A 22844-nucleotide genomic window follows, 5' to 3' on the forward strand; every position below is an offset into this window, starting at 1 on the left:
CTTTGCCTAACTAGACAGACAGCTAACGCTAGGCTATTCAATAAACATCCAAGGCAGAAGTAGATTTCAAGCTTTTACTTCACTCTTCAATTCGATGAATTCCTTTTTCATCTCCTCTCGTAAAACTACAAATAAACAGAAAATGTACATAAAGATGTATCTTGCATATTTACATACTATCCTACATGCAGCATGACCTTACACAAGGTATCTAACCTAGCAGTTAGCATAGCATATGCTAGCCTGGTACCATTTAGACATGTGACTTTACAGAAAACATGTTACAATATTATCTATTTGACCGTAAACAGGTTATTTCTTAGTACAGAAATTATACCACAGTACTACACACTTACAAGCAAAGCCTTTCTCAAGGGCACAAACGTCTTTTGAAGGAGTGTGAGCATCTTTTTGCTACCATGCGGTCTGAACCATCTGAAGCAACTTACTTCCTAGTTTGCTTGCACTACGACCTTACAGGAAGTACTCAATGTCAAAACCTGACCTTTTCTTAAACACTTTCCCTATTCAAAATTACACCACAAGGTGGCGCTAAAACGAAACAATTTCTAATGCCATGACACTCCCCATCTGGTATTGTGAGATACCACTACAATTTTGAACTACCGTATATGTTACGTAAACACAATTACAGTCTCTAAACACAGTTCCGTAACTCAGTCTTCAATTTTGTTGGCCCCTGTCGAGAGTTGGGTTTCTGCAGGAAACCCAACTCTCGACAGGGGCCAACAAAATTGGTACCGCAGTCTGATCGAATCTGCTTGGCAGGCCCACATAGACTGAAGAACCGCCGTAGGGCATTAATGAAACTTGATGTGTCCATGGACTCGATCATCTCAATGTGGATGGCGCGTGTGCTCAGGCACGTGAAAAGAATGGCCCACCGCTTGCTGTTCGCCTGGCCCCCTCTGGTGCGTCGTGTGACTACTGGCCAAGGCCCAAATATGTCTAAGCCCACAAAAGTGAAGGGAGGTTCCATACTCAGCCGATCGGGTGGGAAGTCTGCCATTCTCTGAGTGTTCGCTCTGCCTCTGAGTTTGTTACAGGTGATGCAGTTGTGCAGGACATGCTTGATCAGTCTCCTTGCTCCGATGATCCAATATCCAGCGGATTGAACTGCTCCTTCTGTGAAAACTCAACCCTGATGCATCACTCGCTGATGTTAGTGTTCTATAAGCAGTTTTGCGACATGACCCCCTGGAACAATGAGAGGATATTTCTCTTTGTATTCAAGGTTGCCGTGTCTAAGCCTTCCTCCTATCCTCAGCATTCCCTCTTCATCACAGTAGGGACTGAGTTTGTGCAAAGGACTGTATGTGGGGATGTCTTTTCCATTGGTTATGCAGGCAAGTTCTTCCTTGAAGGTCTCTTTCTGCGCGCTTTTAATGACAATGTTTTCAGCTTTTGCCATTTCCTCAATGCTGCGTGGCTGTTTGCAGTAATCCCATGAACGGCATGTCTGATCATGGTCTTCGCTTCTGAAGGACTGGACAATATAAACTAGCAGGCTCATGGCCCTGATCAGCTTCCTCCATGATGAAAAACGCTCAAACCTCTGACATCCAAGCTGAGGCCAATCAGTGAGCAGGTGAGTGGCGATTGCTTGCACTTCAGCGTCTGAATCAGGGTCAATGAGTTCATAGGCTTCCATGTCTGGGTGTCTGTTGACTTGTGACAAGAAGGCAGACCCTTGGAGCCAGGCACTGTCACCCAACATGGCTGCAAACACAGAGCGAGTGCCTATGTCAGCTGGGTTACAGCCTGTGGAGATACGGTATAATGCCACTGTTTTGGTTCTGATGCTCTTCTGATGTGCTGCACCCTGTTGCCAACATATACATAGAACCTTCTTGTCTGGTTACTTATGTATCCTAGGACTACATGACTGTCTGTGTAGAATTTGACAGCATCCAGAACAATGTCCAGTTCGTTGGTAATAACCTCTGCAATTTCTACAGCTAAAACGGCAGCACCCAGCTCCAATCTGGGGATGGTATGAGCAGATTGTGGAGCTAATTTGGCTTTGCCCAGCACAAATCCAACATGAGGCTTTCCCTCTGCATCAGTGACCTTGAGATAGGCAACAGCTGCAATAGCCTTCACTGAAGCATCTGAGAAAACACGTAGCTCTTTCCTTGTAGCTGATGAAACTGTAGTGGCAGCATAAGGTCTCAGAATCTGAAGCTGTTGAAGATTGCTAAGTAAATCTCTCCATGTATTCCATTTAGCTTCCCTGTCTGCAGGAAGAGGAGAGTCCCAATCCAAGGCTTTGCTTGAGAGCTCTCTCAGAAGCATCTTTCCCTGAATTGTGACTGGAGCAGCGAATCCTAGCAGGTCAAAAAGTCCATTGATGGTGGCAAGGACACCTCTCCGTGTGTAGGGTTTCACCGCAGTCACTTGAAAGGTGAAAGTGTCCCTTGATAAGTCCCATCTTAGGCCAAGGCTTCACTGAATAGGTGTTGCATCAGCATCTAAATTGAGTTCTTTGAGTCCTTTAGTTTGGTCGTCGACAGGAAATGCTTCCATGACTTCCTTGTTGTTAGATGCTACTTTGTGGAGACGAATGTTGGATATGGCAAGCATCTTCTGTGTTCTTTTTAACAGATCAATGGCTTCACTGGCTGTGGATCTTGACAGAAGTCCATCATCCACATAGAACTCCCTCTCAATGAAGTGTCATGTATCAGATCCAAATTCTTCTTCGCCATGAGCTGCAGAACGCCTAAGTCCATATATGGCAACTGAAGGAGATGGGCTGTTGCCAAATACATGAACTTTCATGCGATACTCACAGATGTCGTTGGCGGGATCATTGTGTTCATACCAGAAGAACCGCAGAAAATCTCTATGGTCCACTCTAATGACAAAGCTGTGAAACATCTGTTCTATGTCCACAGTTACAGTGATTGCTTCACGTCTGAACCGCAGCAAGATTCCAACCAAGCTGTTATTTAGGTCGGGTCCAGACTGAAGGACGTCATTTAATGAAACACCACAGCACTTTGTGCTTGAGTCAAAAACCACTCTGATTTGGCCAGGTTTCTGTGGGTGGTAAACTCCAAAGATGGGTAAATACCAGCACTCTTTTTCCCTCTGGGAAAGGAGGAGCCTGCTCGGCGTGGTCACGATCAAAGATGTTCTGCATGAAGGTGACAAAGTGCTTCTTCATTTCAGGTCTTTTCTCCAGAGTGAGCTGAACAGAAGCCAGCCGTGTGAGTGCCTGGTCGCGACTGTGAGGTAGGCGTTCACGAGGTCTTCTGAATGGAAGTGGCGCCACCCAGCTATTCGCATTATCCATGAACATCTCTCTATTCATAAGCTCTAGGAAAAGTCTGTCTTCAACAGAAAGTCCTATCTTGTTGTCATCTTTGGTTATATCAAAGACTGTGCTCCCTAGCATGCATTCATAAGATATGTGCATTTCCGGGACAGGAAAGACTGTGTGCCCAGACCTGGACCCAAACTTCTCCTTGACATGAAGCCTGTTCAGACACGGGCTGAAAAAGGAAGAGTGTTTGTTTTCAAGGATGTTAGTGCGGTAAGTCTGAATAGCTGCAGGCTTGTGAGTGTTTCCTAGGCAGACATCACCTATGATGACCCATCCCAGGTCTACTCTCTGCGCGTATGGGGCATCACATGGTCCGTTCCGTTGCTCTCTCACCTTATGGACTCTGAGTAGGTCATGGCCCAGTAAGAGGAGGATCTTGGCTTCAGGATCCAGTGGCGGGATGGAGTGAGCTATGGACTTGAGGTGAGGGTGATGTAAAGCCACTTCAGGAGTTGGTATCTCAGCCCGGTCACTTGGAATGTTATTGCATTCAATTAGTGTGGGCAATGTGATCATTGTCATTCCATCTAGTGACTGCACAACGAACCCTATGGCTCTTCTTCCCGTCATCTCTGTTGTTCCAGCACACATACACAATGTGAAGGGTGAGTCTGACCCCTTAATGCCATACATGTCAAAGAAATCGGACCCAGCAAGAGACCTGTTACTGTGGTCATCTAAAACAACATAAGCTCTTGTCACTCTTTCTGGATGTGCTTCTGGGAAGACCCTTACCAAGCAGATCTTGGAGCAGGACTGTGCACTTTGACCCTCTCCACACACTTCGGTGCAACTTGAATCAACAGTTGGTGGAGGCGTTTCTTTTGCACTCTCCCCGCCATGCCCAGGTAGTGGTGGTGGCGGTCCAGGATGCAGAGCAGAGACGTGACGCTCACTGTCACACTCTTTACACTTAATGATTGCATTACACTCCTTGGCCATGTGACTAGTTGAGGAACAACATCTAAAACAGACGCCGATGTCCTTCAAAAAAGCTTTACGCTCCTCAAAGTGTTTGCTGCGGAACCCTCTGCAACGCTTGAGGGGATGCGGCTTCTTGTGAAGAGGGCACTGCTTCTCAACATCACCAACTTTGTTGCCTGAACCTTCTTGCCTGTCATTCTCTTGTGATATATCTGTCTTGTGAGCAGACACTAAACTCTTCTGCGGTCTCTTCACAGTGGCACACGGCTTCAGGTAATCGGTGTTACCAGGTTGCAGCCTGAATCCTGGATCGTTGCGTGCTCGTGCCTCTTTGCAGACAAATTCACAAAAGAAGGAAAATGGTGGGAAGGTTACATCATGAGTGGCCTTGTACTTGAAGCCCTGGTTTAGCCACTTTTCTTGGAGGTTGTATGGTAATTTGTCAACAATTGGAGCAACACCACGTGCAGTGTCCAAGTAACTTAAGCCAGGCAGATAGCCTTCTAGTTTAGCGGCTTCTAACTCATGAAGGAGATTGCTGAGTTCTCTCAGCTTCACCGGATCCTTTGGGAAGTTTGAGAGTCTGTCAAAGAGTGACTTCTCCATTATCTCTGGAGACCCAAAGCACTCTTCTAAATGCTCCCAAGCTTTACTTAAGCCGACAGAGGGGTTACCTACATGCACCGCTCTTATTCTTCTTACATGCTGCGCAGAATCCTGCCCTAACCACTTAATGAGGAGATCCAGCTCTTCACTGGCGCTGAGGTGTAATCCAACGATAGCATTGATGAATGATGATTTCCATGCCCAGTAATTCTCAGGGCAATCATCGAACTTCGTGAGGCCAGAAGTAATAAGATCTCTGGGTGCCAAGTATCTTGCCACATCACTGATGTCTGCATTGCCATCTAGTGGTTATTGTGGAACATCTCTTTTAGGCGAGAACTTCACTGCACCAGCTAAAGGCTGCCCTGGATAAGTGTAACAAGGTGTGGTTTTGATGGATTGAGACAGTGAAGGAGAAGGTGCCGGCCTGGAAATGTTGTTGTTTGCCATGTTGAAAAAATGAGCTTCTACCATAAAATTGGTAAGACGCTGTCTTGCAGGGGACTCAGGTTTCAGCACATGGACAATTGGCATTAAGGGCTGTTCATCTGGTTTAACATTTGCTGTTACTTGTTGTTGCTGACATTCAACGTACTGACATGTCCTCTCCTTGACTTCTTGTAGTACTGATTTATCATCGCCCTCTTCCGAGCCTTCTGCTGCTTCCAGTGCTCTAGCTTCCGCCAAAGCTGCTACCACCTTTTCATGCCTCAGTGTGTTTAATCTAGCTTCAATTTGGGCTTTCTCAATCATTATGTCTGACTCCATCTTAGCAAATTCAGCTCTTGCGCGGGCTGCTTCCACTTTGGCACAAGCTGCGGCTACAGCTCTGCTAGCTGTCGATTTGCTAGATGTTCCATAGATGACTGACTTGGGCTACATCCACACGACAACGGCAACGAGATTTTTAAAAAAAATATCGCGTCTACATGGGCAACGGATCAGTAAAAATATCAGGTACATATGGCAACGCAACACTTGCTGAAAACGATGCAATACACATGCCACACCTCTAGGTGCGCTGTAAGACGGTCCCATCAGAGACACCACAACAATAGAAGTAAGGACGCATGCGCATAAACTATTATGCACGAGACTTCATATTAGCCACAAAGTCAGAAAAATCTGTTCGTAAAATTACGTTATAATGACCAAATACAATGAAAAGTATTTTTCCAGTCTCACCTGTGAAAGGTAATCCCATGTGATCTCGTTTGGACGGTAAACCTGTTGGTACAGTTAAACGCAGCACATGAATGAGGCATCTTTATTCTCCGCTTTGACCCATCCAATATGGCGGCGAGGATGACGTATGATTCTACGCGGAAGGCGGTGTCTTTAATGGTCCGGAATAAATTGAATGCTACACGTTGATGGATTAATTTGTTCTTCTACGCCCTTTTTGAGGAATGTATTGTAGGACTTAAACCAACATCTGAAGAGGTGAGATCACTCCTTTTTTCCCTATTTTTGCTGGCGGGATTGACTCTCACTCTCTCTCTCTCACTTTGCACCATTACACAATAAATATTCACAGTGAAAATATTTTGTAAGCATGTTTCATGAACCAAGTTATAGGATTTGTTGACAACTCACATCGAGTTCGTTACACTTCTACCTGGTGTGAAGCACGTGGTTGTGACGTCATCGTAAACAAATCCGTTCTACTCATCCAGACGACTTCGCAACGGCGCCGTTGCCAGATCTTTCCACTCTGGAACCCGTTCTCAAAAGATTTCGTTTTGGGGCACCCAAAACGCCGGTGCCGTGTGGACGCCAGGCCGAAACGATAAACAATTTTATCAGATTCACCTGAATCCGCTGCCGTGTGGACAGGGCCTTGGTCTCTACGGTGGACTGCTGTGCGTTTTCCTTAGCTACTTGCTTCTCATCCATCGTTCAGAGCTGCTGTGAGCCAAGCGTGAGCAGAGGTGAAGATGAAAAGAAGTGATGCAACTGAAGATCACTCTCCTTGAATAGCTCTGCCCGCCGTGCAGGTTGCTTTTTTACTGTTCTGTCCTCATCAAGCACCCCTTTGCCTAACTACACAGACAGCTAACGCTAGGCTATTCAATAAACATCCAAGGCAGAAGTAGATTTCAAGCTTTTACTTCACTCTTCAATTCAGTGAATTCCTTTTTCATCTCCTCTCGTAAAACTACAAATAAACAGAAAATGTACATAAAGATGTATCTTGCATATTTACATGCTATCCTACATGCAGCATGACCTTACATAAGGTATCTAACCTAGCAGTTAGCATAGCATATGCTAGCCTGGTACCATTTAGACATGTGACTTTACAGAAAACATGTTACAACGTTATCTATTTGACCGTAAACAGGTTCTTTCTTAGTACAGAAATTATACCACAGTACTACACACTTACAAGCAAAGCCTTTCTCAAGGGCATGAACGTCTTTTGAAGGAGTGTGGGCACCTTTTTGCTACCATGCGGTCTGAACCATCTGAAGCAACTTACTTCCTAGTTTGCTTGCACTCCGACCTTACAGGAAGTGCTCTGAATGTCAAAATAAAACCTGACCTTTTCTTAAACACTTTCCCTATTCAAAATTACACCACAATATGGCGCTAAAACGAAACACAATTTCTAATGCTATGACATTGGTAATATACAATGTTAAAAATGCCATGCAAAAACAATTGAATTGAATAAATACAATAATAGATTCATGAATATTCTTTGCTAATAGTAACTTCATAATGAAAAAGTTGTCCTAGTTGGGTCAAGAATATAGCTTCATATTCAATTTTATTTGTAGTGCTTTTAGCAGTGGAAATTGTCACAAAGCAGCACATACCTTAACCTGTACCATAAATATGCACTGTCTACCCTAGATGTATCTAAGGTAAATGTTTTGCCTGCAGATAGATAAACTGGAGGAAGTAATCCAGGCATTGGAGAAGGAAAGAGAAAAATCCAGAGGAGGAAAGGAAGAACGAGATTGTGAACAGGAAAGTGAAAGAGAGCAAGAAAAAGTGAAGGAAATGACTAGGCTGGAGCCTCTGTGCAAGTCTGAGTGCGAAAGACTAAATGAAGAACTGAAAAAAACACAGCATACCATACAGGAAATGCAGGTATGTACACACACACACACACACTTTCAAATAATTATGCTGCCCAAATAAAGGGAGAGAAAGAGAGAGAATGAATGCCAGATGCATTCACACATGTACCGTAGTACCATACCACTTTTTTAGTCTCTGAACCCCCATCCATCTTGCAATGAAAAATCTATCTTCCAGGTTGAGTTTGCTATGGAGAAGGAACAACTGCAAATGGAAATCTCCACTCTCAAACAAGAGAGGAAGGAACTACAGCAGTCAAACCACAGTGTGGAGGCAAGAATAAGGTATGTGTTTGGTCATTAGGAGTCAACCTTACATTAGTCAAAAAAAGAGCCAACTTGATAATCTGCTTCTTCAGTGCCCTTCATTCTGTATGTTTCTCCCCAATTCATTACCCAAACATCCATTTCAGAAAGTTGTTAAAGTGTCTAACTTAACCAACAAGCTACATGTTTTTGTGATGTAAAGACTGAAAAAGATAAATCATCATGTCAGATCTTTTCCCACCTTTAATGTGATATAGCAACTAACAGAATTCCGGGGTGTGTGTGGATAGAACGTCTTCGTGTAAAGCCTCACTCACAACCCACTGTACGTGCTGTGGGCGGTCTACGGTAAATAATTTGGCAAAACTGTGCTTGAGACTTGCGCAACACTTGCGCGTGTTCAGTGCCATAGAAGGTCGCACACTGCCCGTGGAGACTTTTGGTCCTGCACATGAAAATTCTATGGGTCTTGTGACAAATCAAGAATGCATACACTACGTATGGGACCCATACTCCTTTTGTACACCTGAACCAGGTCAGCAGCACGGCTAGTAAGGGCTTTTTGCGATGACAGTAAAACACATGAGTGATGCACGATCATTGTATGAGTGACGTGCCTCAGAAGTACTACACAAGTATTCCACGCTTGCTATTTGTGCGGCCCGCAAGACAGAAGTACATCTCACGTTCTACCCCTATGTGTGGCTTGCCCGCAGCGCACGTGACCTGCATGCAACACGAGGGGCAAGACTCTGGGTATATATACTGGGGGAGGAACCAAAGAACTGATCATGTAGCATTGTAGAAGGGAAGAAGACCATCTCATTTGCTGTTTTTATATGAGTATATGTTAATTTACCATGCAAAACTCAAATAATAAAACATGAGTATAAGGGAATAACACATTTTATTACATTGTAAAAAATCCCAACTAAATAGCCCAACAGTTTGAGCACTGAAACACACTTTGACTCTGACTCCGAGCTACTGTCCTGCTCCTACTCCTACTGAGTGGTGGGATGGGGTGTTGGGATGTCCTTGTCCTTATCACTGAGCATGGCACAATGGCCTGACAGTGATGATGGGATTGCAATGTCCTCACTTCTGGGCGTCGTTAGCTGAAACATACATGAAAATCAGCATATATAATATTAATTACATAAGCATATAGATACTGAAATGAATGTTTAAAACATGTGTATTTACTTGTGAAAAGCCCTCTGGTGGGGTGTTGTGCCTTCTGCTGGCTTGAAAGCATACTTCTCCCTGTCCATGCAGGGCTCGCCGGTGCTGCGACCATCATCATCAAATTCTTCCTCCTCCTCCCCCCCGCTGTTTCAGGCTGGGTTACTTCACTTTTGCTCGCTTCTTCTTGGGTCCCATTTTCTAAACTTTAAACTGAAAATTTTTTTAATTTTCCCACAAAAGATCCAATGTTCTTCAGCCAAAAGACAGATGTAGAATGCTGCAGACACGCTGGTTTTATACCCACTCCTGGCTTGCGTCACACACAAGTTATGAGTGATTGTAACATGCTAATCACATGCGTCACACATGCTTCACAAGTGTGGCCTGAACTCATAGTGCAGGAAACTGGTAAAATGCAAGTCTCACATGCACTCCACACTCACTGAACACACACTGATCACGTGCATCAGATATATGCTTTCCATGGGCTAACGGCACAATTTTTGCCATGCCTCAAGGGAAGTCAGGCATGCAACCTGTACTTGACAAGTACTTTGCCCATACTCCTCCCCCAAACTTTCCCCCGGGTTCACTGCAACTCTGCGGCACGGCTGCGAGCTACCAAAACGTGCGACCCGTGCGTGTCCAAAACACTTATGGTGGGTTGTGAGTGAGGCTTAATCTGGTTACATAAGTGTGCACACCCTTTTATAATGGGGCATGTGACTGTGCTTAGAATGAACCAATCACATTCACGCTCATGTTTAAAAGTAATTATCATACACCTGTAATCAATTAAGTGATTCTGATTAATGCCAAATAAAAATCAGATGTTTTGCATATTCTAGACATCTTGGTTGCATTTGACTGCTGAAGGCATGGCCTGCAACCAGTTTAAAAGTATGTATGGGATCTCATTGTCGAAAAGTATTGATCAGGAAAGGTTTACTATGGAACAAATGGAGAAAATAGGGCCCCACAGTGATGTCACTAAGAATAGGACCCTCCATAACTGATGAACAGACAAGATGACTACTTATGAGGAAGACTGCCAAAAAACTTATGGCAACATTAAAGAAGCTGCAGGAATATCTAGCAAGTATTGGTCATTCCATGCATATGAAAACAATCTCTTATATTCTTCAGACATCTAGACTATGGAGTAGAGTAGCTACCGGTAGGTGAAAGCCCTTTATCACAAAGAAAACATCCAAGCCTGCCTAAACTTTACCAAAAACTGTGTGTTATTGTCTGACTGGACCATGGTGCAATTTTTGGGTATAGTTCTAAAGGATATGTTTGGCACAAAAACAAAACATCTCATCACTCAAAGAATACCAAACCCACAGTGAAGTATGGTGGTGGCAACATCATGTTATGGGGCTACTTCTCTTCAGCTGGGACTAATGTTCTACAAAAAATCAAGGGAATCATGGATAGCTCCAAATACCAATCTGCACTCACTGGTCACTATAAAAGGAACACCTGCTCATTTATGTAGTTATCCAATCAGCCAGTTATGTGGCAGCAGCACAATGCACAAAATCATGCAGGTACAGGTTACAAGCTTCAGTTAATGTTCACATTGAACATCACAATAGGGAAAATGTAATCTCAGTCATTTTAAACTTGGCATGGTGGTTGGTACCAGATGGGCTCGTTTGAGTATTTCAGAAACTGTTGATCATCTGGGATTTTCACACAAAACAGTCCCTATAATTTTCACAGAATGGTGTGCAAAACAAAAAACATACTCTGTGCGGAGGGTCTGAATGCTGAAACACCTTGTTGATGAGAAATCAGAGGAAAATGACCAGACTGATCTGAACTGATGGGAAGTCTATAGCAGCATTTCTCAACCTTTTTTCAGTCACGGCACCCTTCAGAAGTATGCAAATTCTCAAGGTACCCCCATATAAAATATACGCAGTCACACTGACCCCGCAGTGACGTTGTGACATGGGAAAGGGGGCCGTGAGACAAATTTTGATGATTCATGAGGCAGCGATGATCTGCATTAGTGTAACTATCATTTTTTGGAATTTTAATTCATTTTATTTATTTCAATGTTAGAATGTATAATTTTTTGACGGGACCCCTAACGAAGCCAGACGGCACCCCAGTTGAGAAAGGCTGGTCTATAGTAACTCAAATAAGCACTTTTTGCAACCATAGTGTGCAGAAAAGCATCTCAGTACACACAACACATCAAACCTTGATGTGGATGGGCTACAACAGTAGAAGAGTCCTCCTGTCAGCCAAGAACAGGAATCTGAGGCTATCTTGGGCAGAGATTCACCAAAACTGGTCAGTTAAAGACTGGAAAAAGACCAGGTGATTTTTTTCCCCCCTCACCTAGTCTTTAAATATCAAGTTTGGGTGAGCCTGTGCCCATGATAGCCTCAGGTTCCTGTTCTTTTCTGACAGGAGTGGAACCCACTGTGGTCTACTTGGTCATCTCAAGGTTTTGATGTGCTGTACATGCGGAGATGTTTTTCTGCTCGCCATTGTTGTGGAAAGTGATTATTTGAGTTACTATATCCTTTCTGGTTGCTCACACCAGTCTGGCCAGTGTCCTCTGTCTTCTCTTATCAATAATGTATCACTCATGTAGGGTGTTCTGAATTTTAATTTACACCATTCTGTATAAACTTGAGAGATTGTTGTGTGTGGAATTCCCAGGAGATCAGCAGTTCATGAAAGACTCAAAAAAGCCCTTCTAGTACCAACATTCATGCTACAATCAAAATCACAGAGATCACACTTTTTCTTCATTCTTATGTTTGATGTGAAGATTAACTGAAGTTTTTGAACTGTATCTGCATGATTTTTTTTTTTTTGCACTGTGCTGCTACTAGATGATTGTCTGATTAGATACTTTCATTAATGTGCAAGTGTACAGATGCTCCTAATAAAATGGATGGTGAGTTTATTTTGACACAAAACCCATACATCTCCACTAGACAGTCGAATAATGAAATTTTGATGAGCCAAAGCACCAATCCAATGTAAAGGAGTGGCTTCAGAATAAAATAAAAAGGTTTCAAATAACCCAGTCAGAGCCTAGATCTAAATCCTATCAAAAACATGTGGAATGATTTGAAGAAGGCTGTGAACAGGAGATACTCTTAGAATTTGATAGATTAGCATTTTTGCAAAGAAGAATGGAATAAAATTACCAAATCAAGATGTGTTAGGTTGGTAGACTCTTACCCCAAAAGACTGAATCCTGTCTAACAAGCAAAGGGCACTTTTAAAAAGTATTAGCTAAAGGTTAGCTAATGTTTTTTATAAGTTTTGTTTTTACACTATATATCAAAAAGTATGTGGTCATTCCAAAGCCATGGGCATTAACATGGGGCTGATCACCCATTGCTAGTATAACAGCCTCCAATTTTCTGGGAAGGCTTTCCATTAGATTTTGAAATATGGCTGTGGGGATTTGTGCTCATTCAGCCACAAGAGCAGTAGTGAGGTGAGGCACTGATGTCAAGTGAGAAGGCCTGGTGTGCAATTGAAATTCCAGTTCACCCCAAAGTGTTCAGTGGGGTTCAGGTCAAAGCTCCAGCCACTAATTTTTTTTTTGCTTTGTAGACAGCAGCACTGTCATAAAACAGGTTTGGGTCCTTTAGTTCCAGTGAAGGGAAAACGTAAATACTACAGCTGTCAGGGTGCAGGTATTTACGGATGTATGTGCAGGGGAGAGTGGGGAAAGCAAACTGGAAACAAAGCCAAAATGCGAGACTAGAATCAAGGTCATGGGACAGGCAAGTGTTGATCGATTGGTAGACAGGGCAATGTGGACAGGGCTAGAGAATAGCGAGAAAGATACAAGAGCAAGGGTCAAGAACACAATAAAGCAAGCAGTAGAATAAAGGGTCAGTATGACTGGAATGAACACTGAATGATACTTCGCATCGAGTTCTGTTTGTAGTTGGGTTTGGACTGGTGCTCTCGACAGCATTACTGACAGAACGCCCCCCCAGGAGATCCCTCCAGGAGCTACATTCTTCCTAGGATGCCCTCTCCCTTTGGGTGCAGGCTTGTTGGGGTGTTGGCTGTGGAACTCCTGAGTCAGGAGAGGGTCCAGAATAACCCTTGCTCCTACCCAGCTTCGATCTTCAGGTCCATAGCCCTCCCAATCTACCAAGTACTCAAGCTGACCTCTTCTGCACCTAGAGTCTAGGATTCTGTTTACCTGGTAGATGGGATCCCCTTCTGGGCAACGTGATGGGTGGTCTGGGTCTTTATGGGCAGAGGACCTTGGATGACAGGTTTTAGGCAGGAAACATGATATGTGGGTGACAAGCAACTGTGTGGGGGGAGCTCAAGCCTGTAGGAGACTTCAGTGATGTGTCGCTCCGACCTTGTAAGGTCCGGTGTAGCATGCCTGTAGTTTTGGGTTCCTTGAGGTCCTTAGTTGACACCCATAGCCAGTCACCAGGAGAAAACTTAGGGTTGCCGCTCCTGTGCTTGTAGGCATATTCCTTATACTTGGCATTGACAGATTCAATACATTGATTAGCTTCCTCCCAAACTGACTGGCTGCGTGAGAACCACTCGTCCACTGCCTGTATCTGTGCCGGTGAGTTGTCCCATGGGAACAGGGGAGGTTGGTAGCTGAGCATGCGCAGAAAGTGTGTTAGTTGTGTAGTAGAGTGCTTCAGAGAGTTCTGTGCATACTTGGCCCACGGGATGAAATGGACCCAGTCCCCCTGGTTCCTCATGCAGAAGATTCTGAGGAAACATCCTATCTCCTGGTTAGCCCTCTCTACCTGGCCATTGAGCTGGGGGTAATATCCGGACGTGAGACTCACCGAGACACCTAACCGCGCCATGAAACTGGCCCATAGATGAGAGATGAACTGAGGGCCACGGTCACTGACTATGTCCTCTGGGATGCCAAAGTATCTGAATTCATGCTGGAATAACAGTTCGGTGGTCTGGAAAGCTGTAGGGATGCCGGGTAATGGGACGAGTCTCAGTGCCTTGGAGAACCTGTCGATGATGACCAGGATGGTAGTGTTGCCCTGGGATGGTGGTAGGTTGATGATAAAGTTGATGGCCGGGTGAGACCAGGGTCTCTGAGGTACAAGGAGAGGGCATAGTTTACCAGCGGGAGGTGTTCGAGGTACCTTAGCTTGTGCGCACTCCATGCACAAGGAGACAAAATGGATGATCTCAGTCAACATATTCTCCCACCAGTACTTGTTCCATAGCAGTTGGTGAGTACGATGACTGCGTGGGTGACCAGTGGCAGGAGATGCATGTGCCCAAGTGATGAGTTTACCTCAGAGATGGTTGGGTATGTACAGGTGGGCAGTTGGCTGGAGGAGTCTGTGGTTGCGACTATTTCTCTCCTTGTCAAGGTCCCATGACATTGCTTGGATGAAGCATTTGAGCATGAAGATGGGGTGAGGTTCAGGGTCATGAGAAGATGGGCTGAAGACATGTGACAGGGCATCCACCTTAGTGTTCTTGGTGCCTGGACGATGGGATATTGTGAAGTGGAAGTGCATGAAAAACAGAGCCCACTGGGCTTGGCGGGGGTTAAGTCTCTTGGCCTTCTTGAGATATTCCAAGTTCTTATGATCCATAAGTGTGATGGAGGGGTAAATGGCTCCCTTCAGCCAGTGTCTCCATTCCTCCAGAGCAAGCTTGATGGCGAGTAGTTTGCTGTCCCCGATGTCATAGTTCCTCTCTGCTGAAGTGAGTTTCTTTGAGAAGAATGCGACTGGGTGGAGGTTGGGCTTCTCACCGAAGCGCTGGACCCTTCCTACACCCATCTTGGAGGTGTCCACCTTGACCGTGAAAGGTTGGGTAGGGTCAGGGTATTGGAGGATCGGGGCTGTGGTGAAGGCAGTTTTGAGCTTGTTGAAGGCCTCTTTGGCTGCAGGGGTCCAGTGGAGGCGCTTGGGTCCCTTCTTTAACTAGGAGGTCAAGGGCGCCGCGTGAGTACTGAAATTTCTAATGAAACAGTGATAGGAATTTACAAAATTCTCTTTTCATCTGGGGAGTAGATCAGGATTATCATCGATGTGTGCCACCACGTATCTCCCTAACATGTCCTGATGTACATCACTGATGAAACACTGGAACATGCTTGGTGCTGAAGAGGGGCCATATGGCATCACCTGGTACTCAAAATGGCCGGCATTGGTGCTGAAGGCCGTCTTCCACTCATCTCCTTCTCGGATACAGACCAGGTTGTAGGCACTGCATAGGTCTAGGTTACAAAACATCTTGGTGCTACAGAGCTGTTATAAAGCCGAGGGCACCAAAGGAAGAGGATAAGGGTACTTCACTGAGATCTGATTGAGTCCTCGAAAGTCTATACATGGGCGGAGGCCGCCCCCTCTCTTCTTCACAAAGAAGAACCCCACCGATACAGGTGATGTAGATGGGCGTACTGTATGTACCCCTGCTTGAGGGCCTCTTGTATGTACTCCTCCATTGCCGCTTGTTTCATCTGGGACAGAGGATAGATGTGACTACGTGGTGGAGAAGTGCCTGGTAGGAGGTCAATGGCACAGTTGTAGGGGTGGTGTGGTGGTAGGCCACATGCCTTACCCTTACTGAAGATCTCACTTAGATCCAGGTAACACTCTGGGACCCCTTCTAGGGAGTCAGGCTGGGGACTCTCTACAGAGGTGGAAAAGAGACTTAGTTGAGGATGTTAAAGACAGTTCTGAAAACAGGTCAGGAACCATTGAAGACTCTCCTTATTCTGCCAGGAGATGAGCGGGTCATGAAGCTGCAACCAAGGATACTCCAAAATGATATGATGTATGGTAGTGGTAACTTGGAGTGAGATTAGCTCTGAATGGAGGGCTCCCACCTGAATGTGCATGGGACCGGTCCGGGTGGTGATGAGGCCTTCCCCTATCGTGCCTCCGTTGATTGTCCTGATGCTGAGTGGGCTCTGCAGAGGGTTTATGGGCAAATTGAACTTCTGGATGACTGAGCTGTTGCTGAAGTTTTCCTCTGACCCCTGAGTCAACAAATGCAGACAGTATGTGGGTCGAGGAAGGCAGTTTCAGCAATACAGGAACCTTGAAAGACTGAGCTCTAAATGATCTCACTGAACTCACTGGGTCAGCCTCTGTCTCCGCAGAGCTGGTGCGTGGTGGGCGGACTGGACACTGAATAATCTGATGGTTGGCACTCCCACAGGAGAAACACAGGCCCTCTCTCCTCCGATCTTGTTTGGAGTGTTTCAAATGAGTTTGTGAGACCTCCATGGGTGTGGGAGTGTCAGTGGTTGAAGTGGGCATGGCCTCCTCCTTGAGTGATGGGCAGACTGGATAGTAGATGGCCCAGCCAAATCACGAGATCAATCAGGGTGTCTAAAGTGAGATGTTCATCACGGCATGCCAGCTCACTCAATACAACAGGGCGAAGCCCCTGGCGGAAAACAGCTTTTCGAGACAGCTTGTTCCATTCGCTGGCTGCTGTGAGAATTCAGAAATCTAGGGCATAGTCGGTGACTCTCCTAGAGCCCTGTGTGATGGTCAGTAGGCTCTCGCCAACCTCAATTCCTTCAGATTCATGATCAAACACATGCTTGGATAGTATGAGGAAACGATCATATGAGGTTGTGTGCTACCCTCCACTCCTCCACACTGCCCTGGCCCACTGCATAGCCTTGCCGGTCAAGAACGAAAGAAACCTTGTGATCTTACGTTTGTCGGAGATGTGTTGGGTCATAGAGAAGTACATGGAGCAGTGAAGCAAAAATTCCTTATTGCTCCATGCATCCCTGGCATATTTCTCTGGGCATGGAAGTGAAAGCACGGAACTTGAGGGGGATTTTGGGGCATGTTGGGAGGGCCTGTGACATCATGGCAGCTAACTGAGTCATTTTGGTGTTGAGATCGGTGAGCATCTGCTGATGTTCCCCCAAGAGGCGTCCCTGAGTGTTCAGAACAGTTTGCCTCACCTCTGCTGCATCCATCATGGCGAAGTATCCTGTCAGGGTGCAGGCACTTACAGATGTATGTGCAGGGGAGAGCAGGGAAAGCAAACTGGAAACAAAGCCAAAATGCAAGACTAGAATCAAGGTCGTGGGACAGGTGAGGGTCGATCGATTGGTAGACGGGGCAATGCGGACAGAGCTAGAGAATAATGAGAAAGATATGAGAGCGAGGGTCAAGAACACAATAAAGCCAGCAGTAGAATAAAGGCTCAGTGTGACAGGAATGAACACTGAACGATACTTCGCATTGAGTGAGAGTGGGAGAGGCATTATTATATAGCAGGGGCTGATGAACCAGGAAATAAGTAACAGGTGTATTTAATAAGCAGGTGATAGAGGGTTCTGTGGTTCGTGGGTGTTGTAGTTCTGAGTGGCCATGTTTGTAGTTGGGTTCGGACTGGTGCTCTCGACAGCATTACTGACAACAGCATACAAAGATGTGGCAACAGTTTCTGGAAGACCCACATGAGTGTGATCGTCAGTTGTCCACATACTTTTGGCCAAATTGTATCTTGGGTTCATTTTTTATATCACAAAAACCTGCAGGGGTGTATACACCTTTTATATTCACTGTAAGTGAATACAGTGGACATAAACATAATTTTATATCAAATCGAGAAGATCAAAAGTATAAGAATTGTAATTGTCAGAATGGGAATGAATAACTGATCATAAAATATTGTGAACTTTAAAAAAATATATTTCAGCTCCACTCCACCTTTCTTGACAAACTTTCCTGTCCCAGGTGTCATCCCTCTAGGTCATGCTGTACATATTTTCTGGATATAAGTCTTTACTTTTTTGTTGTCATTATATTTGTACAAACTGTGGTATATATATAGTAATTTATTATGGTGTGATGGGAGTGAGGACACTAGTGGCAGGCGTGAGAGAGAGCAGTGCTGTGTTCATTTGCTCTTTTTGCTTCATGCTTTTCAGCATGAGTACTTTCGACTTTCAAAAAATGAATTTACATCAGAACTCAAGAAGCTGCATTCAACACACAGGCTCAGCAGGATTCTGTTACTCACCAACTCTTTCTGTCTTCATGTTCAGCAGCTGAGTTCAAGACATACATGTATACAGTATATTGGCATCCCATTAATTAAACACACATGCCCATTCTCTGCAACACCTCCCATTCACAGTGGGAATTCGATCACACCCTCACCAGTACATAGAGTGCCTTACAAATGTATTCAACCCCCTGAAAATAAATATTATAAAATTTGTCTGGATTACAAATGACAGTTACATAGAATGTTCCAACCAATCTTTTTTTATTTTTATTTTTTATTGCAAACCAATATGCACTTAAAGTAAATTCATTATTTCTGAGCACATCTAAAACTGAAAAATCTCCTGAAATAAGTTTTCAACCCTTCAGACTAATATAGCACCTTTTGCTCCAATAACAGCATTAAGTCTTTTGGGGTTGGGTCCTACCAGCTTTGCACACTATTTTTGCCTATTCTTCCTAGCAGCTTCTTCAGGTAGGTTGACTGCAATTTTCAGTGCCACAGACTCTTCATGGGATTCAAAGCTGGACTTTCACTTGGACACTGTAGAGCACTGACCTTTTCAATTTTAACCACTTCTGCATTGTTTTGCCTTGTGTTTGGGACCATTGTCCTGCTGAAAGTTGAAGTGTCTTTTTGTTTTAGCAATCTGAAGCAGGTTGTCTTGTAAGATTCCCCAGTATTTTGTATTGGTGATGGATCAGTGATGCTGACCTGTCCTGCTCTTCAGACCTTCCTGATTCATCCTGATGTCCTATGTCTGGATGGAGGCTCATCACATCGCTCCTGTGGAGGATGGCCCCATATGGACAGTTGAAAGACACTTAGATGGCTCTGGATGCTTAGTTTTGCTATGATGGCTGAGGACTACATTTGCCATAATAACTTTAGGACTGCAGTTGTCATGAACAGTCTTGTACTCAAGTTTCCATCAATGGACAGTTGATAACTTCAACAAAATTGACTTCATGCTAGAACTATTTTGAATTTCCTGGTTACACAGTTGTACTTTGTGACTATCACCCACATGAGAATGGGTTCCCTTTTGAGTCTGGTTCCTCTCAAGGTTTCTTCCTCATGTCGTCTGAGGAAATTTTTCCTTGCCACCATTGCCACAGGCTTGTTCATGAGGGACAAATACATTTATTAGGGATAAAATTAGCTGTTATGTTTATAGTCTTTATTTTTCTGGAAAGCTGCTTTATGACAATGTCTGTTCTTAAAACCACAATACAAATAAACTGAATTGACTTGACTATTTTGCTCCATCCATTTTCTCCAATTTTGACAAGATACCCAGGTTCTGATGATGATGAATATTTGTATTTATCACTGGTTATTCAGACAAATCTGATAAATTCCAGGGAGGTTGTATACTTTTGTAAGCCATTGTATGTCATTCTAATATTTTTCTTTCTATTCCAATTTTTCCCTGTCTAATTTACTAGCAAAATTGCAAGCTACTGTATCTTACTCGTGGTATAGTAGGCACACTGTAGTGTTGCCAATACTTTACTGGAAAGATCATTGGAGTGAAATCAATTGTGGACTGCATGCTGTCTCAATTTTAAGTCACTTTGTATAAAGTCATCTGAAAAATAAGTATATAGTTTAAAATGTATTTTGATTGAAAATTCCTATAACTTAGGGCTTACACATTTCATTCTGCCACAATAGATGAAATATAATTTTGTCTAATACAATTTAAGTTGGCAATCTTAAATTATATGACAAATGAAGATGGCACTGCGCGTTAGTGCTGCAGCTCTTCACTACCTAGTTTGGTGCTTATCTGTGTGTATGTTGGATTTGTTTGACAAGTTTAGTCAGGCACAGTATCTGTATAGTCATCAAGACTTAATGTTGGACTAGAGTACAGTACTGTGATTACAAGTGACTTTAAAAGAATGCACAACATACTGGCAGACATCTCCAGATCACTGGGGTCTCCGTGGATTCTTATCGGCTCTGGGAAGCAATGCAGGTGGTTTAGGGAGAGGAAGCAGAAATGGGGATGTTGGGTGGGCCAGCTGGCTAAGCTAAAGAAGCAGCCACACAAACCACCACTACCAAGTGGAGTTACAGATAGCAGTGAACAAGTCTGTCAGAGACTGCTGTGTGATGTTAATAACGGAGACCTGGCTTCACCTGATGATACATGATGCTTTGGTGCAGCAAGCAGGCCACACAATCCACTGCCTGAACTGAAGCAAAGACTCCAGTAAGAGCAAAGGAGGAGGACTGTGTATCTACATGCATAATGGCTGGTGTACAGACAGCCAGATCACTGACAGGCACTGTTCCTCTGATTTAGAGGCTCTGTCGGTTGTGTCAACCCTTCTATCTGCCAAGGGAGTTCACAGTAGTAATTATTGTGGCTGTTTACATTCCACCAGATGCCAACTGTGTACGGCCCTAGCTCATCTGCATAGTGTTATAAACAAACAGCAACAAGCCCATCCTGAAGGTGACTTCAATCAAGCATGCTTGAAAACTGTATTTTCCAATTTCACCCAAGATGTGAAATGTGCTCCCAGGGGGAGGAATAGACTCAGTTGTGTGTATTCAAACATGAAGCATGCCTACAAAGCTGTGCCTCTTCCACATCTGGGTCTGTCAGATCACTTTTCTGTACTCCTCATTCCAGCATACAACCCCATCAGGAGAACAGACAAACCCATCACAAAGACCATCAAAAATGGCCTGAGGGAGCCCTCCTTCAGCTGCAGGACTGCTTTGCACACACCAAATGGGATTAATTTGAGCATCCGGACTTGGAAACATACACATGGACTGTATGTTACATCACATACACACACTACATTAACATGTGACCGTAAACAAAAGAATCAGGGTAGTGTTTCCTAACCAGAAACCCTGAATGACAAAGGAGGTTCAGACACTCCTCAGAGCCCATGAGATTGCCTTCAGGTCAGGGGACATGAAACTGTACAGTGCTGCCAGGGCCAACTTGAAGAGAGGCTTCAAAGATGCCAAACAGGCCTATAAGAGGAGAATCAAGGACTGCTTCTCAGACAAGGATGCTAGACGGATATGGCAGGGCATTCAGCACACCACTAACTATAAGGGCAGCAGTACCACATCCAAAAACACGAATGCCTCACTGGCTGAGGAGCTGAAATGCTTCTTTTTTTTTTTTACTCTTTTTGAGGCAAAAACAATCTTTCCAAAGTCACTGATGCCATCGACCATTGGCTTTTGTGTACTTACTGTACAGGAGTATGAAGTGAGATGCATACTTAGATCAGTGAACCCAAGGGCTGCTGGCCCTGATAGAGTACTCAGAAAAATACTCAAAGCATGCGCTAACCAGCTCTCCACTGTTTTCACCAGCATCTTCAACCAATCTCTAGCACAAGTCATTGTTCCACCCTGCCTGAAATCATCGGTCATCATTCCTGTCCCCAAGAAACCCAGCACTGACAGTCTAAATGATTACAGGCCAGTTGCACTCACACACATTATTATGAAGTGCTTTGAGAGACTGGTACTAAAACACCTCCAAACCAGCCTCCCCTCAGCCTTCGACCAGCCTCCCCATTCACATCTGCACTTGGATTAAAGACTTTCTAGCAGATCACCCACAGACTGTCAAGCTTGGACCCTATCTCTCCTCCACCATCACACTTAGCACCGGCTCACCACAAGGCTGTGTGCTGAGCCCATCATTCTATTCACTGTACACTTATGCCTGTACACCAGCACATTCAACAAATACCATCATAAAATTTGCAGACAATGCAACAGCAGTTGGGCTCATATTAGGTGGAGCTGAGTCTGCATACAGGGACGAGGTTTTGAAACTGGTAAGGTGGTGCTCAGCAAAAAATCTGACATTAAACACAAAGAAAACCAAAGAGCTCATTATTCATTTCAGGAAGCACAGCACAGACCCCCCATTGCTTTTTATAGATGGTGAATGTGTTGAAAGGGTTCACAACTTCAAATTTCTTGGTACCCAAATCTCTGACAACCTCACCTGGTCTGCTAACACTGTGACTGCTGTGAAAAAGGCTCAGCAACACATGCACTTTCTGAGGTTATTGAAAAGGAATGGTTTGCATGAACAGTTGCTGGTGATCAAATCATTAATTTTCTTTTGTTACAGACATGTAAAAGTTTTTTCCTTTACCTGACATGTTTCGACGGTGTACCTTCCGTCTTCATCAGAGGGTCACCCGGATGTTGCTGGTGATATTCTACCGCTCCTCTATTGAGAGTGTGCTGGTGTACTGCATTACAATCTGGTACACCAGCTGCTCCGGAGCAGACAAGAAGGCTCTGCAAAGGGTAATAAGTACAGCTCAAAAATCATTGGCTGTCCTCTTCCCCCACAGAAGAGATTGCTAACACCCACTACCTCAGCAGAGCCTCAGCCATCAAAGACTGTACACACCCAGAATTCC

The 22844-nt window shown here is 44.4% G+C and overlaps 1 protein-coding gene across 3 annotated transcripts in view; it reads left to right on the forward strand.

Moving 5' to 3' along the window:
• fam184b (family with sequence similarity 184 member B) overlaps positions 1-22844 on the forward strand; it is a 295639-nt gene that overhangs the window by 173905 nt on the left and 98890 nt on the right. For all 3 annotated transcript variants that reach the window (XM_060916853.1, XM_060916852.1, XM_060916851.1), the window contains 2 exons: positions 7769-7978; positions 8147-8253. In XM_060916853.1, coding sequence (XP_060772836.1) covers positions 7769-7978; positions 8147-8253 — 317 coding nt within the window. The remainder of the gene's footprint in view (positions 1-7768; positions 7979-8146; positions 8254-22844) is intronic.

The sequence above is a fragment of the Neoarius graeffei genome, chromosome 3 (assembly GCF_027579695.1).
Source record: "Neoarius graeffei isolate fNeoGra1 chromosome 3, fNeoGra1.pri, whole genome shotgun sequence".
NCBI classification, from domain to species: domain Eukaryota; kingdom Metazoa; phylum Chordata; class Actinopteri; order Siluriformes; family Ariidae; genus Neoarius; species Neoarius graeffei.